Source organism: Mesoplodon densirostris, chromosome X (assembly GCF_025265405.1).
Source record: "Mesoplodon densirostris isolate mMesDen1 chromosome X, mMesDen1 primary haplotype, whole genome shotgun sequence".
NCBI lineage: Eukaryota > Metazoa > Chordata > Mammalia > Artiodactyla > Ziphiidae > Mesoplodon > Mesoplodon densirostris.
The window spans coordinates 42,634,053-42,651,244 of record NC_082681.1 but is presented as its reverse complement, the minus strand read 5'-3'; the positions used below and the strand labels follow the sequence as shown (position 1 = coordinate 42,651,244).

The window sequence follows — 17,192 nt, the reverse complement described above, 5'->3', positions numbered from 1 at the left end:
GTGCAGGCTCAGCAGCCATGGCTCATGGGCCCAGCCGCTCCGTGGCATGTGGGATCTTCCTGGACCGGGGCACGAACCCGTGTCCCCTGCATTGGCAGGCGTACTCTCAACCACTGCGCCACCAGGGAAGCCCCCACATTTTCTTTAACCAGAAATTTCTTCCTTGCTGGTTAAAATTTTGTCTGGAGAAGTACTTCTTATTTTTTCAACTTTCCCCCTTTATTTTAAACTTTCTCCCCACTTTATGTAAGATTTGAAATTGTTATAAGCCAATAATGTTTCAGATGATGCTGTTAGCTGAATGAGAATTCCAACAGATGTTTGGATAATGGTCTTCCCCATTACTGTATATCTTTCCTCTGTTTCAGCTTTGCATTTTGCATGATGAAAGCACTGGTTATAACCTCTCCCTGGCCAGGCAGTCTGTAACATACTGCCACAAAGATGTAACTTCTATTTCCCCTCATTTTCATTCTCATGCAAGTACTCTCCATGCACATTTACACTCAGGTTCATGGATTTCCATATTGTGGTCTTTCCATTTTGAACACGGTTTATACTTCCATTACCATGATTCAATGATAAATCCCATCTCATTAAGTCTCAGTGATACCCAGAGGATCATATAGTTACCTTTTTAAAATTTAGAAATGATTTCAAAATTAAAGAAAAGTTGCAAGACCAGCACAAAGAATGCCCATATACTCTTTACCCAGATTCACCTATTGTTAATATTTTATCCCATTTCCTTTATCATTTGCTAACATTCTCTGTTTCTGTCCATTTTTTCTGAACCATTCGAGAGTAATTGGCATACATTATGGCCCTTCACCCCTAAATCCTTCAGCATGTGTTTCCTAAGAATAAAAAAATTCTCTTATGTATCCACAGTACGGTTAGCAACTTTAAGAGGTACGACGTTGATGCAGTACTTTTAACTAATCCACCATTCATATTCCAGTCTTGACGGTTGACCCAATAATATACCTTATGACATATTAAGGACCCAGTGTTGTCCCATATAGTCTAGGATCAGGCATTGGACTTAATTGTCATATTTCTAGCATCCTTTAATCTGGAACATTTTCTCAGCCTTTCTTTGTCTTTAATGACACTGATATTTTTTAAAGTGCCCTTTTAATTTGTTTATTATGCTGTTCCTCATTTTGAGTTTGTCTGATGTTTCCTCACGATTATATTCAGGTTACACATTTATGGCTGGAAGGCTACATAAGAGACGTGTTCTCCTTAGGAGGTCACAACTGGAGACACATGATGTGTACTTGCCCTTCATTGGTGATGCTAATTTTGATCACTTGATCAAAGGTGTTGCCTGATTTCTTCTTTGCATAGTTACTATTTTTCCTTTTGCAACTAATAAGCAATCTGTGCCATGATACTTTAAGACCATGAAAATATCCTGCTTCCTCATCAAACCCATCCCACCCTATCCCTGTTTTAGCATCAATCAATAATTCTCACCTGATCCAGTCTTTACTCTGATGATGGCAGAATAACGATCTTCCAACTGAGCATCCCCTTCCACATTTACAAGTTGCCGCTCTGCATCCTACTTTAAGCAAAAGTCTCATCCTTCATTTGTTTATTTATTATTTGTTTTTACTTCTCAGTAGGGACTTATGAATTCTCTTTTTTCAATGGTTTATAATTCTTTACTGCCCTTATTTATTTTGGTGCTCAGATTGCCCAAATTTAGCCAGTGGGAGCCTTTTAAGCTGACTCCTGGGTCCTTATAGTCTTCCATCATTTTCTCCAGTGCTTCCTTACTTTTCAGCATAACAAAAGGTTGTACGCTCATTTTGACCATATCCTGCCCCAGCCCTGAAGTCAGCCGTTTTTCCGAGGAACCCTGGTCCCTTTTAGTAGGAGAATGTTATTACAGACCAAAACCTGGGTACTAGAAGTACACACATACACCCATGTACATATACATATTCACACATAATATGCGTACACACATACTTAACATATGTGCAATATATATGCACATACACATACAAATACATATTTTAGAAATCATGAGTTTATACCAATATCTCCAATTCCAGTCCATCCCCACAGGTTCTTTCTTACCTTCCCCCATTTCATATTTGTATGTTCCTACTTCCACAATGAGAAGGCTGGCTCCCAGCAACATCAACATGGATACTCATTTGCTCAATAACGTATCTGAAATAGTTTCAGAATGGCCTTGCCCATCCCACTGCAAACACAAACAATAGTGAGGATTTGTTTACAGTTCTCCTCTTGCCCTTTGCTGTGATTGTTTACATTTGAAATGCAGGTGGCTTCATTTGTTTCGGTTTGCCTTCAGTTTTAGACCCCACTCTTCCCATTCATATTGACAGCATTTAAATTTTTTGAACTTGTAAAACAACAATGTTTCCAAAAGGGGAATCTATACAAAAAAGGTGTACTCAGAGACGTGTCATTCTCTCCTGTATCCTTGTCATTTTCTACCCCCACCTCCACCCCTGTAGGCAACCAGCTTCATTATTTTCTGGTTTTTCCTTCTTCTTGTTATTATTGTTTTGTAAATCTAAGCAAATATATGTATGTTTTCTTATTTGCCTTTCTTTCTCGCAAAAAAAAAAAGAGGTGGCATACTACATAAACTCTTTTGCAATTTTCTTTTTTAAATTAACAGTATATCTTGGAAATCACTCCATTATCAGTTCATAGAGATCTTCCACCTTCTTTTTTATAGCTGCATAGTACTTCATTGTGAAGTCTGTTTTGGTTTTGTATTGTTAGCAGTATATCTGGAAGATCATATATTTCCCTCTTAGTATTAAAATTTAATGTGCAGTTTATGATTCATACTGTGCATTGATACATAGGCAGCCAAGCCCTCAAACATTTTTCCTGGCCCTTATCCTTGTGTCTTTTCATGAGAATCACTGAACATCACCACCAATTATTCTTCTTTCTATAGCATATCTGTTTGCACCCCATTATGCTTCTTCTTCTAGTTTTAATTTAGACTTCTTCTACCGCTCCCCTAATTAATTATAAAACCCTTCTGATCATATCTCTTTCAAATCACTTATTATTATTTCCGGTTTTTAACCTCACTAAATCCTTTGCTAGAGCTGCATAGAAATGACTACATTCACCACTCATTTTCCCTTCCCTTTCTTTTCTATCCTCTGGTAGAATTATGGTTAAAAAGTGGTAACCTGACTGAAAAGCAGATAACAGAAGAGATAAGTCTAAATTCACAAGCTAGAATGCCGATCCCTCTTTTACTAAAAGTTAGCCAAATACATGTTTTTAATTATGTACATTTTCTCTGTTTAAGTCAATGTTTATGGTCTAAAGAGTTTCAAATGCAGAAACGTAGATCTCTGATCCCTTTCCCTACTTGGGAGGGAAGGAGATTCCAGACAACAATGTGTTCCTGGACCACCCAACCTCAAATGAGTATTGGAATCAGAACCAGGAAGGGGTAAAACTGGGTAGTGTCAAGTGAGGAGATGATATTCTGCTTTGACTGTTATGTCATCTCCTTGGCTTCCCTATGACACCTTGGAGCCCACCAAGATTGGAAGTAAGGGTGAGGATGGTGTGGGAGAGTTGAATCATAAGCCCTGAAAGCTTCACTACCTTGCAGAGACTAAGGAACATTACTGTTTGCTCCGTGAATTGTGATGTAGTGGAGAGAACCCTAGACTAGGATTAAAGAGACCAGAGTTCTACTCTCAGCACCATCCCCAGCTATCTGTGGCCTTGGGCAAGTCACTTTTCTTCTCTCTGTCTTAGTTTCCTATTTGTAAAATGAGGGAAATATAGTGCCTAGTTGTCCTTTTGGCTCTGAGATTCCATGTTACTGTGCTCTGCTCCACCCACTCGAGGTCAGACTCAGATCTCAGAGGACTGGACCTTTGGGGTAAAGACCTAGAGACTCCATAAAATAGATGATTCTGTGATTTTGTATAGAAGTTTTCCTGTATTATTTGGCAGCAAATTGGAGTAACCTAACTTTCACTGGTGGTTACATTCAGTTACCAGAAGCAAGGAGCCTGGCATAAGCTTAGCTCCGTGGGACAAAAGAAGCAGAGGAGGTTCATCTCACTATGTCTTCCACGACTCAAAAGAAAACAGAATGAAATTCACTTTTGGGGGCGGGGCTTATGATGAAGTTTCAGTGTGCTTCTCATCATCCTGCCTCTATTACCTTAACATCCTTGCTTTCCCCACGTTACAGGCCTGTATAATTCCGTGGATAGCTGGATGATTGTGCCCAACATCAAACAGAACCATTACACAGTTCATGGACTTCAGAGTGGGACACGCTACATCTTCATTGTTAAAGCCATAAACCAAGCAGGCAGCCGGAACAGTGAGCCTACCCGACTCAAAACAAACAGTACGTTGTGGTGATTCCAAAAGGAGAGAGCAGTTTTGCACTCCGTGCCAGCAAGTACACTTAGCCTGACACTGGCACCCACAGCAGTGTAAGAGGGCAGTGGCACTGGGTAGAGGAGCTGTACTGTTGGAGTCTGTGCTTTGGACAGGGGGTTTGTTTGTGTCCTTGGGAGGTACGTGGACACAGAGATACACATAAAACAGCTGGTGGCTTGGGAGGATGTTAGTGAAGAGTTTTTCTCTGCACTCTGTCTCCATGCTTTGGGGACAATTGAGTAAAAGAGTACTGTTTGTGATAATCTGGTAAAATCCTGCTGAGAAGCCATACCTGCTAGGAATGCTTTTGACTGAAAGTGACCGAAAAATCCAACTAATTTAGCTTAACAAATAGTATTTTTTAGCAGCTTAAACAAATAGTGTTTTTCTCTCTCTTTCGCGTAGCAAGAAGCTCGAAGGTTAGGCGGTTCAGGGATGGTGCAGCAGTTCTGTGATGTCGTAAGAGACCCAGGCTCCTTCTCCTTTTGTGTGTTGGCTTATTGTCACATGGTCACAACATGGCCACTGCAACCTCTAGACGTCATATTTCCTTTCAAGATAGAAAGAAGGGGGAAAGTGTTGGTACACGTGATGGCTGTCCCTTTCATCAAGAAAGCAGACACTTTCCTAGAAGTTTCCTCCATCCTCTCTGACTTGTGCTTCCATCTTCTTAGTCAACCCTAGCAGCGAGGGAGGCTAGGAGCTTGAGTATTTAGCTTTTCTGACCTCTATAGTAAAAGCAGGTAAGAGAGAAAACTTAGGGGGTGGGTGTTATGTTCGCCAACGGTGTCTGCCAGACGCGTTTTGTGTTATACAGCTCTTGCCATACCCAGCTGTTGGCTTCTAGTTACTAACTGATTTTGTCTATGACTGTAAGGAATATTTTGTTGTGAATGATCCTGCACAACAAATATTTTTTCTAATTATTGATGATGCAAAAGTCACTCTAACAAAGTTACCTAATTATGTGTTATTTACATCCCAGTAGTTAGAGGGCAAACAATTTGTCCTGTAGTTGAGTTATTCTCAGGTTTTTTTGTTCTGCCACCAAGCAGCAGTTATCTCGTCTATTCCCTCACTTTGTCTCACCTCAAATACTCCTTCCCCTAAAATCTGCTCAAAGCCCAAACCACCCACTGAAATAAAGCAAAGTACAAAACTTATTTGAGGACATGAGACCCTGAGAGCCTCCTTTTAACTTGATAGTCTGTGAAGGGGGGACAGCTTATTTTTATTTTATTGAAAACAGTGGCTTCTGGCCTGCTTCCTTAATATAATCCAAACACCAGTCAACTTTCACTGACTCAAGAATGATCACCTTGGGCCTCCCTGGTGGCGCAAGTGGTTGAGAGTCCGCCTGCCGATGCAGGGGATACGGGTTCGTGCCCCGGTCTGGGAGGATCCCATATGCCGCGGAGCGGCTGGGCCCGTGAGCCATGGCCGCTGAGCCTGCGCGTCCGGAGCCTGCGCGTCCGGAGCCTGTGCTCCGCAACGGGGGAGGCCACAACAGTGAGAGGCCCGCATACCACAAAAAAAAAAAAAAAAAAGAATGATCACCTTGTCAAGGCTCCTCTGATAGTGATGGTCCTGGAGGACAAAGATAGAATTCTTAAATACTTCCTCATGCATTTTCTTTTTTCTACTTTTTTCAGGCCAACCCTTTAAACTGGATCCCAAAATGACTCACAAGAAGTTGAAGATCTCCAATGATGGACTGCAGATGGAGAAGGATGAAAGCTCTCTGAAGAAGAGCCATACCCCAGAGAGGTTTAGTGGCACAGGATGCTATGGGGCAGCAGGAAATATATTCATTGACAGTGGCTGCCACTACTGGGAGGTGGTCATGGGTTCCTCAACATGGTAAGTGGATCCCACTTTTCTTTTCTCCTCTCTCCCCTGTTGTTAGGTTCCTGGGAGATTCAGTTCTATAGCACAAACATAATACCAGTAAGTCAAGGTTAAAAAGCATGTGATGAAAACGACTGCTAGAAAAATTTGCCAGTTTTTAAAAAATAAAATGAGGGAAAATATACTGAGCTAGGAGTTGAAAGTTACAGCACTCTAATTGCTAACTTTTTTTAAAGCTCTAGTGATGGGCTTCCCTGGTGGTGCAGTGGTTGAGAGTCCGCCTGCCGATGCAGGGGACACGGGTTTGTGCCCCGGTCCGGGAAGATCCCACGTGCCGCGGAGCGGCTGGGCCCGTGAGCCATGGCTGCTGAGCCTGCGCGTCCGGAGCCTGTGCTCCACAACAGGAGAGGCCACAGCGGTGAGAGGCCCGCGTACCGCAAAAAAAAAAAAAAAAAAAAAAAAAAAAAAAGCTCTAGTGCTGTCAGTATTATGAATCTAACTGTAAACTATTTAAAGAAGAAACATGTATTCTATTTCTTAGATATCCTGTACGGTGTCTAGCATAACTCAGATAATTAATAAATGTTTATTTCTCTCTCCTTTCTACTGCCTCACAGGTATGCAATTGGCATTGCCTACAAATCAGCTCCCAAGAATGAATGGATTGGCAAGAACGCCTCCTCATGGGTCTTCTCTCGATGCAATAGTAACTTCGTAGTCAGACATAACAACAAGGAAATGCTGGTGGATGTGCCACCACAGTTGAAGCGTCTGGGTGTCCTTCTGGATTATGACAACAACATGCTGTCTTTCTATGACCCAGCTAACTCTCTCCATCTTCATACTTTTGATGTGACCTTCATTCTTCCAGTTTGTCCAACATTCACAATCTGGAACAAATCCCTGATGATCCTGTCTGGCTTGCCTGCCCCAGATTTTATTGATTACCCCGAGCGGCAGGAATGCAACTGCAGGCCTCAAGAATCCCCTTATGTTTCTGGGATGAAAGCTTGCCATTAAGTTTCAAGAGAGCGTATAATTCACTGGCTCTCCAGTTCAGCAGTTCTTCCCCTCCTAAACCTCAGTTAGTGTCCAATATACAAGATACAAAAATAAAGTTCATTTGAAGCATCCAAAATAACTAGATATTATAGATTTAATTTGTGTGCATTAAAGCTTGTATTTGAATTAATGTATTGAGTTTCTCAGAACAAATTATCTGAGTAGTCTGGGTTCAAGCCATTGGACAAGAAATTTGAAGAATGCTTCTCTTGTCATTGGAGAATTAAAAATTCCCAGTGATTTAGGAGTATAAATGATATTGGAAGGAATTAGGGTCTTTGTAGGTAAATAATGTAGAAGGATGCTCTGAACAAGGGGCTAGCCAGCCGGAAAGCAGGGGTGTGTCAGCCTTGCTAGTACTGGCCAGTTAGGCCAAGTAGAATTTTGAAGTGTCAAATGATCCCATATTATGTGTAGCTTTTTATGAGAAAACCTACAATCAAGGATTTATTATAAAGAAAACATGTCTGTGTATATATAATATATATATAAAATGAATAAATAATATATATTATATATTCATTTTATAATTATATATACATAATAAACTTTTTAATTTAGTCATTTGCGTGAGAAATATACTGGAAGGGAAAATAAATTATACCATCCATTTTTGTCCCCTAAAGGGAACATCAAAATCAGTCAACATTTCTCCCCTCCCGCCATTCATCCCTCCCTTCCTCCCTCCTGTCACACACACACATGCACATGCAATAATGACATAGATGCTGGGAAGAGCTCTAGGTTGGATCAGGAGAGATAGGGAGACAAGATTGCATGAGAGATGCTATTGCTGGATAGAAAATTGATCCAGGTAGATGTGTTATATGTAGCACAGTCTCATCGATGCTACCTAATGGAGGAGGTTTGTCCGAATTCTTAAAAATTCTGTCACAGAATATTTCAAAGAAGTACAGTTTTCTTACTCTCAAGTACATACAGTTACTAGAATTAGGCTTAAAAAAAGAGTTGCATAATGGAGGTTCATTAGGAACCCTCTTTATTTACTTAATCAGTAAGAATGGAGTGTTGTAGATGCAACAACTATTTGCATATAAATGTACTTATATTTTCAGATAAAACACTTCTGAAGTGCTTAAGAATGCCTGAGAATAGTTTGTTTTCTTAAACAGGTTAAATAATCATTCTTCCCGCAATCTTATTTACACTATTCACTTGCGTAGCCAACCCTTTATGGCAAATGCGGATGTAAGCTTCAACCCAGTCCTTATCACTATCATGGAAGGGAATCAAGCTTTCTGGTCTGTGCTTCTGTCAGTTCCGCTGCTGGGATTGGGAGTGTCAGCACCAGAGCTTTCTCCTTTCAGGAGCTGAGTCGGCTTTAAGGAGTCTACTTCTTGGGAGTCGTGAAAATATTGTGGTTGCACAACGTGTTAGTTGTAACATGTCCCCAGATCGGAGCCTTGAAACAATGCCAAAACTTCACCCCCTCTTCCTTTCCACAGCCTTGGTGGACGTTCATTCATTAATTCATTCAACCAACTATTAGATGCCAGGTACCACGCTGAAGCTGACCTACTGATAATCCACAGCCCCTGCTGTCAAATGGCTTATTATTCTGTAGGAGAGACAAAGTATCTATACAAATCCCCTAAGAAACAGTTTCGTATTGTCTGTACACCTAAGATGGAAAGCAAGACTGATGCAGCTACAGATGGCAGGCTCAAACTTACCTATCTAGTGGCAAAGTCAGTTTTTTTGGTTTTAAAAACCCTACACGTACTTCCTGCTAATCAGGAAATGAACAACCTCGGTAAGATTCAGCAGTGATGGGAAACAGCTTGCTGTGATGGAAAGCTCATCATAGCCTTCAGACTAAAATAATCCATTTCCTCTGCCATTTACTAGCTGTGTGACCCAGGGCAAGTACTTCACTTCTCTGAGCCGCTGTTTCCTCTTCTGTACAATAATACCTACCTCACAAGGCTGTTGCAAAGATGAAAAAAGATAGCACATGGAAACTGCTTAGCACACACCGGCATTTAGTTAAGTATGGCATTAGTATGGCATACTTAACTATTAAGCATGGCATTTAGTTAAGTATGCAACAAATATTAATTTCCTCCACTCAGCCCCAGGCCCAGTACAGTGTAGCAGTGCTTTAAAATGGATGTCTGTCATTTCTAAGTCACCCTAAGTCTCTCCTCTAGGGCCTGTCTCCAAATTCTTAAACAAAACAGGTGATTTTAACCCCTTCATAAAATCTTTCACTGGCTCCCATAGCATTCAGTAGAAAGTCCCAGTTACCCACTTTGGCTTTTCAAGTCCCTATTTGCTTTCCCAGCTTCATCTTTTGCCACCTTCCCCCTCACACTGATTACTCCAGCCAAGCTTATCGAATTACACAAGTTGTTCTCTGGGCCTGGAATAGAGACATTAGTAACAATTTTGATGCCCAGAGTAAACAGTAGGAATTGTTCTTAAATTAAGGGAATAGTGTGAAAATGCTGTAAGTGCAGAACACTTCACCTTCACCCCAGTCCGATTTTCTTTACCTTGGCCTTGGGACTCCCATGCCATTCATTTTTTGTGCCTTTTAGATTTTAGTGCCCTGAGACAAAGCTTCAGTTTCTCCAACCTACTTTTGACTCTAGCCTGGACTTGCTTTCCCCACTTCTGCCCCGCTCGACTAGATTAACTCCTGAAACCCTAGGCTGGGTTATGTTCTCCTCTTCGGAGCTCCCATGGCACCCTGAGCACTAACCCCTCTCAGCAATAATCACATTGTATAGCAGTGTTTTTCAAAGTGTGGTCCTCAGACCATGTTAGAATCATTTTTGGTGTTTGTTAAAACAATTGATTCCTAGACCTCACCCTCGATCTTCTTAATTAAAACGTCTGGGCACATAAGTGGAATTTTACACCTTTAACAAGCTCCCCCAGGTAATTCTGATGCACACAAAGGTTTAACATATAAGAATCGTCTTCCTCACTAGACTGTGAATACCTTGAGGGCAAAGGCTGTGTCTTTTGGTTTTGTTGTTGTATTTTCAACACCTGACATAGGGTGTGGAACAGAGTAGTTGCCTGGCTAATGTTAATTGCATGAATGTATGAGTGAACAAATGAATAATCAAAGTTTCCCTGTTGTACTCTGATATCCATATTAGTGTTTGTTGTTTTCCGGGCAGAAATGCTTGGCTACTTCTCCATTTGGGCTGTATTGATATTATTTTGCAAATGTCCTAGGTCTCATACATATAAATGAGTATTGTCTTCCTCAAAAGCTCTTTTGGAAGTTGACTTGGGGGATTGTCTGGAGCATGTGGCACCATTCTTTTCAGTAACTTTTCAGTCTTTTCAAACTTTGAATGTGGATTTAAGTTTTGGTCATAGCCCCAAATCACTCAGAGCTAAGTCTACTGAATAAAGTAGGAAAATAAACTGGGTTTGGGGTAAGCAATGAAGTTTCTGAGCCAAATAATAAAAAGTGCTTTCCAAGAAAAAACATGGTGGCAAAGTATTCAGTGGGGGTGTGGTGAGTCCCAGATACTTCAGTAAACTTAAGACTTTCATAGAATACTGTCAATGCCAGGTACCTTAAGAGAAGTCATTGACTACCTCTAGCTAAACCCACTTGGACAAAGGGAATAGGACCTGTATTTAACATCTTCAAGGAAGGAGACTCCATAAGTTTTCACTGTTGCTCTCCTCAGTCTGTTCTCCTACAATCCTTTCTGCCAGCACATTATTCTTTCTGTCTTCAGTTTATGCTTATTTTCACTTTTTATATCGTCTTATTGAAGAAAGCACAAAAATAATCAACAATAAAGTTAAACATGTTTTGAGAATATGAAAAAAAACTTTAATGCCACATTGGAGTTCTGGCTACTTGTAAGTAAGAGTAACTGCGTCTGTATGTATTTTTATCATGCAATTCCATTGTGTAAACTTTGGATGCAGTGAATTTCAAATTGCAGCAAAATCACTTCTATGTTCTTTTCGGCTAAAATACGCTAGGTGAATTTTCTAAGCTTCCATGGTTTACATATTTATATATGACTACCTGGTTGGAGCAATCCACAGATGGACTTTTTGATAAGTGCAAATGTTTGATACCCTTTCTTCTACAGAATGGAGAATGTGAGGCTGACAGATGAGAACTACTCCCACACTTATTTTAATTCCTGAAGCCAACTGCAGCCTCAGAGCCATTGGGCTGTACTTGTGTGTATTACAGGTTGGCCAGGTTGACCGCCGTTAGGTCAGGTGAAACTGCCTTTTACAGTCTGGTCTGCCAGCTTCAGACATACGCTATGTTGTTGTCGGCTAGAATATTTATTAGACTATTGGACTATTTTTTATCAAATATTTGATCCCAGGCTTGTTTGTACTGGGAGCTCTGGACCAATAGTGTCTCACCTAGTGACAGAAATCTGAGCATCTGTGGATTACACAGCCTCATCCCTCTAAAATATCCCAGCCCATTCAAAATGCTATATTATGAATTAAATAAATATATATGTATTCATGAGTTCTTGATTGTCTCTCACTGGAGTTTGAATTGGGGGAAGATTAAAAGGAAAAAGGTCATGAGTTACTGGAATTGTCTAAATGACTTAGGGGAAATTAATTATGTAGTGGGTAGAGATTTGGGCAGGGAGGATCCAGAGCATCTGGAAATCGAGATCCAATCATGAAGACTTTGGTTTCAGGAGCAAGATACAGTCAGGAAGACTAAAGAAATGAAGGTATAAGGCCCAAGAAAACACGGCACATTCAGTTTCAGTGATTGGGCCAGAAGGTGGGAATTAAGGAAGAACAAAGAAAATCCCAGTGCTGGAACCTAGTGGTTAAAGTCAGGATAGGGCCAGATGTAAGCTGACTTGCTGTTAAACATCTGGCCTGTAGGAGGAGCCTGGGAGGGTTAGGAGATCCACCCCCCCACCCCCGAGCTGGGCTTGGACATACTTTAATCAGAGTTACTAAAGGGGGCATGCAATGTGAAGCAAAGCAGGCCAGTCAAGGGTGGCAGCTAGCAAAGCGACTAGGAACTAGAGCCCAAAGGCAAGAGGGTTAAAATATAAAAGACAAAAAGTTGGAATTTCAGGTGTTAGTGGCCCATCTGGAGAACAGCAGCCCATGCAGAAGCTGAATATGGGGCTATTACCCACAGCTAAGAGTTTATACGTTTTGGGGGATGTGATGTTTGGAAACGCTGGCTCCATCTTAATGTGCCAGGCCAGAGCAGACATGGAGTTCTTTATATTCCCCTTCCTAGAAATACGATTGGTCCTAGAGTCTCAGTGAAGCTGAGCCTGTAGGTAGGGGCGAGGTGGTGTGTTACAAAGATTGGGAGTAATGGAGGCCAGATAGGTTGTTACATGGATACTGGAAATGTATATAGCATGATAGCTAATGAGAATGACTCTCCCTCACTGCGAATTTCTAGGGGTTAGGGTTAGGACCAAGGTGGTCTTCCTATAACTGTTGAGCATCATACACAAGTTACAGTTGTGATAGGTCTGGCCTGGTCATTCACGAGGCACTTATTTATGTTCCAAGGACTCTACTCATATCTGCGGGGACATATTAAGAAGTATTCGTGACTTTATAATCTGGTGGGGTACGCAACTCAATAATTCTTCCCCAATAATTTTCAATCTCTGAATTAGAGTTACTAGTGGTAGCTGAAAAACGAAGCCGTTATTGGAGACGCAGGGGTGAGAGTGGAAGCTCTTACCAGCCCTGTACATAGGAGATACTTGGTAAGTGCTGGTTGAATAGAATAAGAACCTGATAAGCAGAATGACAAATGGGCCGCCTCATATATTGTGAGGTTTGTCTTAGGTGAACTCCACACCACCACTCATATAATTCCTCTCAGGCATGTATCTCTGGTCCAGCATTCCCACAACTCCCTCTTGGTCAACAGGCTATTGTTCTTTATGGCCAGTCTCTTTCAAAGGGAAAAATTAATATAGTAGCCATCAGTAATGTGTAAATGGAAGGGCATGGGCAAAATTCACATCTCAGACTTCCCTGGTGGCGCAGTGGTTAAGAATCCACCTGCCAATGCAGGGGACACGGGTTCGATCACTCGTCTGGGAAGATCCCACGTGCCGCAGAGCAACTAAGCCCGTACGCCACAACTACCGAGCCTGCACTCTAGAGCCCGTGCTCCACAAGAGAAGCCACCACAATGAGAAGCCCACGTGCACCAACGAAGACCCAACACAGCCAAAAAAAAAAAAAAATTCACATCTCTACCAACTCCTCACTCTACCACTTCCTTCCTTCTCAGAAAACAAGAAAATGTTAACAAGGACCTTCCGGGGGCAATGCTTTTGTTGTCTAACCTAGGGGTGACTGCGGTGGGGCAAGCTTCAGATTTTCATGTTTGGAAAGGGTCAGCCAACAATGCTCTGGCAAGCCTGTTGGGAACATATTTTGGGCTAAAAGGAGTCTTTCAAATAACAGAATGTAAATGCCCACTCTACTTGTGCTTAGATGGCAAAGAGGATCTGCTACTCCTCCCGCCAGATTGGAAGTCCCAGAAACATGGAATTTGGGCTGATTCTCCCGATGTACAGTGGCAGGAAAAGGCCATTATGATGTACATATCTTTTTGTTCAGCTCAACTCCCTCAGTGATAAGGGAGGGTGCTGTGATATACCAGAAATGTGAAATTCACAGCAAGCAGCAAGTACACAAGGCAAGGCGAGTCCAAGGCCTAACTCATTTAGCAGGTAAAGATGCAATGAATCACGTTCAGAGTCAAACAGTTTTTTATTTTATTAGTGAAAGGAAAAGTAGTCAAAGATTCCTGCTCCTAGTGGTTCATATCCCAAGCACCAAAAGAATTACACTGGGGCTTCCGTGGTGGTGCAGTGGTTGAGAGTCCACCTGCCGATGCAGGGGACGCGGGATCGTGCCCTGGTCCGGGAAGATCCCACATGCCACGGAGCGGCTGGGCCCGTGAGCCATGGCTGCTGAGCCTGCACGTCTGGAGCCTGTGCTCTGCGATGGGAGAGGCCGCAACAGTGAGAGGCCCGCGTACCACAAAAAAAAAAAAAAAAAAAAAAAAAAAATGGGGGGCCAGAGGACTGCAATGGTAGTTATGGGACATCCAGTTGCTCTGAAGCCAATTCTAGACTGCAACTAAATGACTTTATATTCTGTAGCTCTCTTCTGAGCGGGATGAGTCAGGAAGACTCTTATCTCATCAGATCTCAGCAGGTGGGAGGCGATGAAAAACTGTCTCTTGACAGTTTCCCAGGGGAGAGGAGAGATACAGAGGTGAGTGGGAGATGGCCCTGAAGCAACTTCTTGCAAGCCTCCTATCTTCTTGTTCTCTGGGAGGGTCACAGGCATTTTGCCAAGACTCAGATTAGCTGTGGTTCAAGGCTTTGCCTGCGGGGTTTATGTGGATAATGCATTTTCCAGGGTACCGTGGTGGAGCTGTTGTTCTAAAGCAGTTAGCTGAAGGCCCAGGTACCTTCCCTGGAGGGGGAAAAAAGGAAGTAAAGTAAGAGTCTGTTGAGGAACTTCCTTTCTCCCTCCCTTCTGCTGACCTTCTATTTATGTCCTTCCATTCAGTCTCTTTGGGGTTTGGGATAGGGTGGGGCAGGAATTAAAGGAATAATGGGACACACAACAAATTCAGGCCCTGAAAGATTCAGTACCAAGGCCAGAGAATCCCAAAGCCCAAGTCCTTTGCTATCCATTTCTGGCTCTTAGTTTTTCAACTCTGAATTGAAATGTATGAGTAATTTCTAAGGTCCCTTCTAGCTCTAACAGTATTAATTTCCATAAATGCAAGTTTAGTGAATGTAGTGGTAGGAGCCTAATCTGCATACCTACCCCAAGAATGTTGGGACATGAGGGCAGATCATCAGGAACCCTATGACTAGAACAGAAAGGTGGATAACATTGCTGTCACTTTAGGACCACTATCAGATTTCCTTTTGGGGTCACTATGCTCCTCCATACACACTTCGATTCATTCAGAGCTCCCCCCACCAATCTCCCCCACTTAACATTTGCCCCCATTATTTTTGAGTTTTCCACTTCAGCCCTCTCCCACTTCCTTCTTTACTTACTAACGGTACAAGATGCAAATACTGATGTAGCTAGCCACAGCTCAGTTTCAAATTTCAGGTCAGCTGTCTGACAGTCGTCCATGTAGGAAACTGCCAGACATTCCATTTTCCAAGGGCAGAGCAGGTCACTTGATATAGCAATCAACAGGAGTCCTATGTGCCCCCTTTCCCAATCATAGCCCTTCTTCCTCAAACTTCCACAAACTCACCCCTTACGTGGCAGAGAGGGTCTTGGCATAGCCACTAGTCCAAGTTATCATTCAATCACCCATTTATTCATTAACTCAACAAATAATTGATTGATAGTTGCTTTGTGTCAGGTGCTGTAGTTCGGTGATAAAGAAAATATGTAGTCTCTGCCCTCATGAGACTCACAATCTAGAGGTGACACAGACCACCAACAAATGAACACCTTTGTAATAATAGGAGCTATCACTGATTGATTGCTTACAGTGTCCCTGACACTATTCTAAGCACTTGAGATGTAGTAACTAATTTAATTCTCCCAGCAACAGTATGAGGCAAAGACTACTAGTATTGACTCCAAAGGACACGAAGAGTTAATTCCTGTGCCCTTGCCCAGCCCAGAAGATTCCATGCTGCCCGGTAGTTGCTAGCAAGGGTCTTGGCTCTGGCTGCCTTTGGCGCGGGGTAAAGGAGTCAGGGCCCAGCACCTAGGAAAAGATCCAGCCTAGTGGCTCCTGCATTCGGGGTTGACCAGGCAGGATTCCCAGGACTGCGCTAGACACCCTCGAAACCTCTCCCACCGCGGTTTTCCCATCCTCATTTTTCCTCCCCTTTCCCTCCCGCTCCCCAATGCCCCCCCCCCTTTCCAGGCCGGCCCCTCCCTCTGAGACGCCTCCTCTCTGAGTCATTCCCCCTTCTCCGCCCCAAGACCTTGGCTCTCCCTTCCCTCTGGCTGGAAGGAGAGGAAGGGCAAACTGGCTTTGGGAACCAGGTGAGCGCTTTTCTCAGCGAGAACAAGAAACGCCTCCCGCCGCACCACCCTGCCCCCCAGCGCACACTCCGTTGGGAGGGGCAGGAAACCGAGGGAGTTCCCTCCGGCTGAGTGGCTGGCTTCCCCGTAGTCCGAAGGCCCCGGTGGCCGAGCGTGGGAGGTGCCACACCCCGCCCGGTGTCTCCTGGGATGCGAGGAGGGAAGCGGCGGCCCAGTTGGACTGGCCTGCCGCAGGCTCGTTCGGGGTGAGCTCAGCGCGCCGGGGAGGGACCTCGCTGCCCGCGAAGCTGGGGGGCGGGGAGGGCCGGGCCGCCAGCCCCCGAGGAAAGCCCGCCCTGGAAAGGGGAGAAGGGAGAAGCTCTAGAGGATGCGCGTGTGGAGGGGGGATCGAAGCGCAGGACTTGGGGAACACGCATCTGCGCGGAGAGGCACAGGAGGACGCGCCTGGTTGCAGCAATTTATGGGGGTGTGTGTGGAGAACCTTAGCGCGTGCGTGCGGCGCGTCCATGGGGGGGGGTGCGTGCGTGTGGGGGGCCGTGCGTGTGGGGTGCGTGCGTGTAGGCGTGCGTGGGGGGGAGGAGAGAACAGAAAGGAATGCTGAGGGACGCCGGGGGTGGGGACTGACACCGCGAGCTTGCGGGATTGAGGTAAAGATATCAGAACATCTCTGGCTGACAGCTCCGAGTCAGCATTCTTAACTTTTTTATTTTTTGAAGGGCGGGTGGAGGGTGGACGTGACCCGTTTGAAATTCTAAGGAAAAGTATCGATCATCTCCTCAAAAAGAAAAAACAAAAACAAAAAACCAAACAAAAGCACATGGTGGTTCCTGGGCCCA

General features: G+C 43.5%; 2 protein-coding genes across 20 annotated transcripts in view; both read left to right on the top strand.

Annotated features, from left to right (window-relative positions):
• The window catches only part of MID2 (midline 2), a 104,640-nt gene extending 92,865 nt beyond the window's left edge, over positions 1-11,775 (top strand). For 9 of the 10 annotated variants that reach the window (XM_060087227.1, XM_060087224.1, XM_060087222.1 and 6 more), the window contains 3 exons: positions 4,229-4,390; positions 6,078-6,285; positions 6,891-11,775. In XM_060087227.1, the coding sequence (XP_059943210.1) occupies positions 4,229-4,390; positions 6,078-6,285; positions 6,891-7,293 (773 nt within the window). In that variant the 3' untranslated portion in view covers positions 7,294-11,775. Of the gene's footprint in view, positions 1-4,228; positions 4,391-6,077; positions 6,290-6,890 lie in introns of those variants that run through there. The other variant, XM_060087229.1, reaches the window with a different exon arrangement.
• A 4,537-nt stretch (positions 11,776-16,312) lies between these two features.
• The window catches only part of LOC132482213 (NACHT, LRR and PYD domains-containing protein 12-like), a 48,840-nt gene continuing 47,960 nt past the window's right edge, over positions 16,313-17,192 (top strand). For 4 of the 10 annotated variants that reach the window (XM_060087352.1, XM_060087355.1, XM_060087346.1 and 1 more), the window contains exon 1: positions 16,323-16,356. Coding sequence is in view for 1 of the 10 variants with exons in the window: in XM_060087356.1 (XP_059943339.1) it covers positions 16,724-16,826 (103 nt within the window). In the remaining 9 variants the exon portion in view is untranslated. Of the gene's footprint in view, positions 16,357-16,457; positions 16,602-16,723; positions 16,827-16,954; positions 17,004-17,192 lie in introns of those variants that run through there. The other 6 variants (XM_060087350.1, XM_060087347.1, XM_060087351.1 and 3 more) reach the window with 6 other exon arrangements.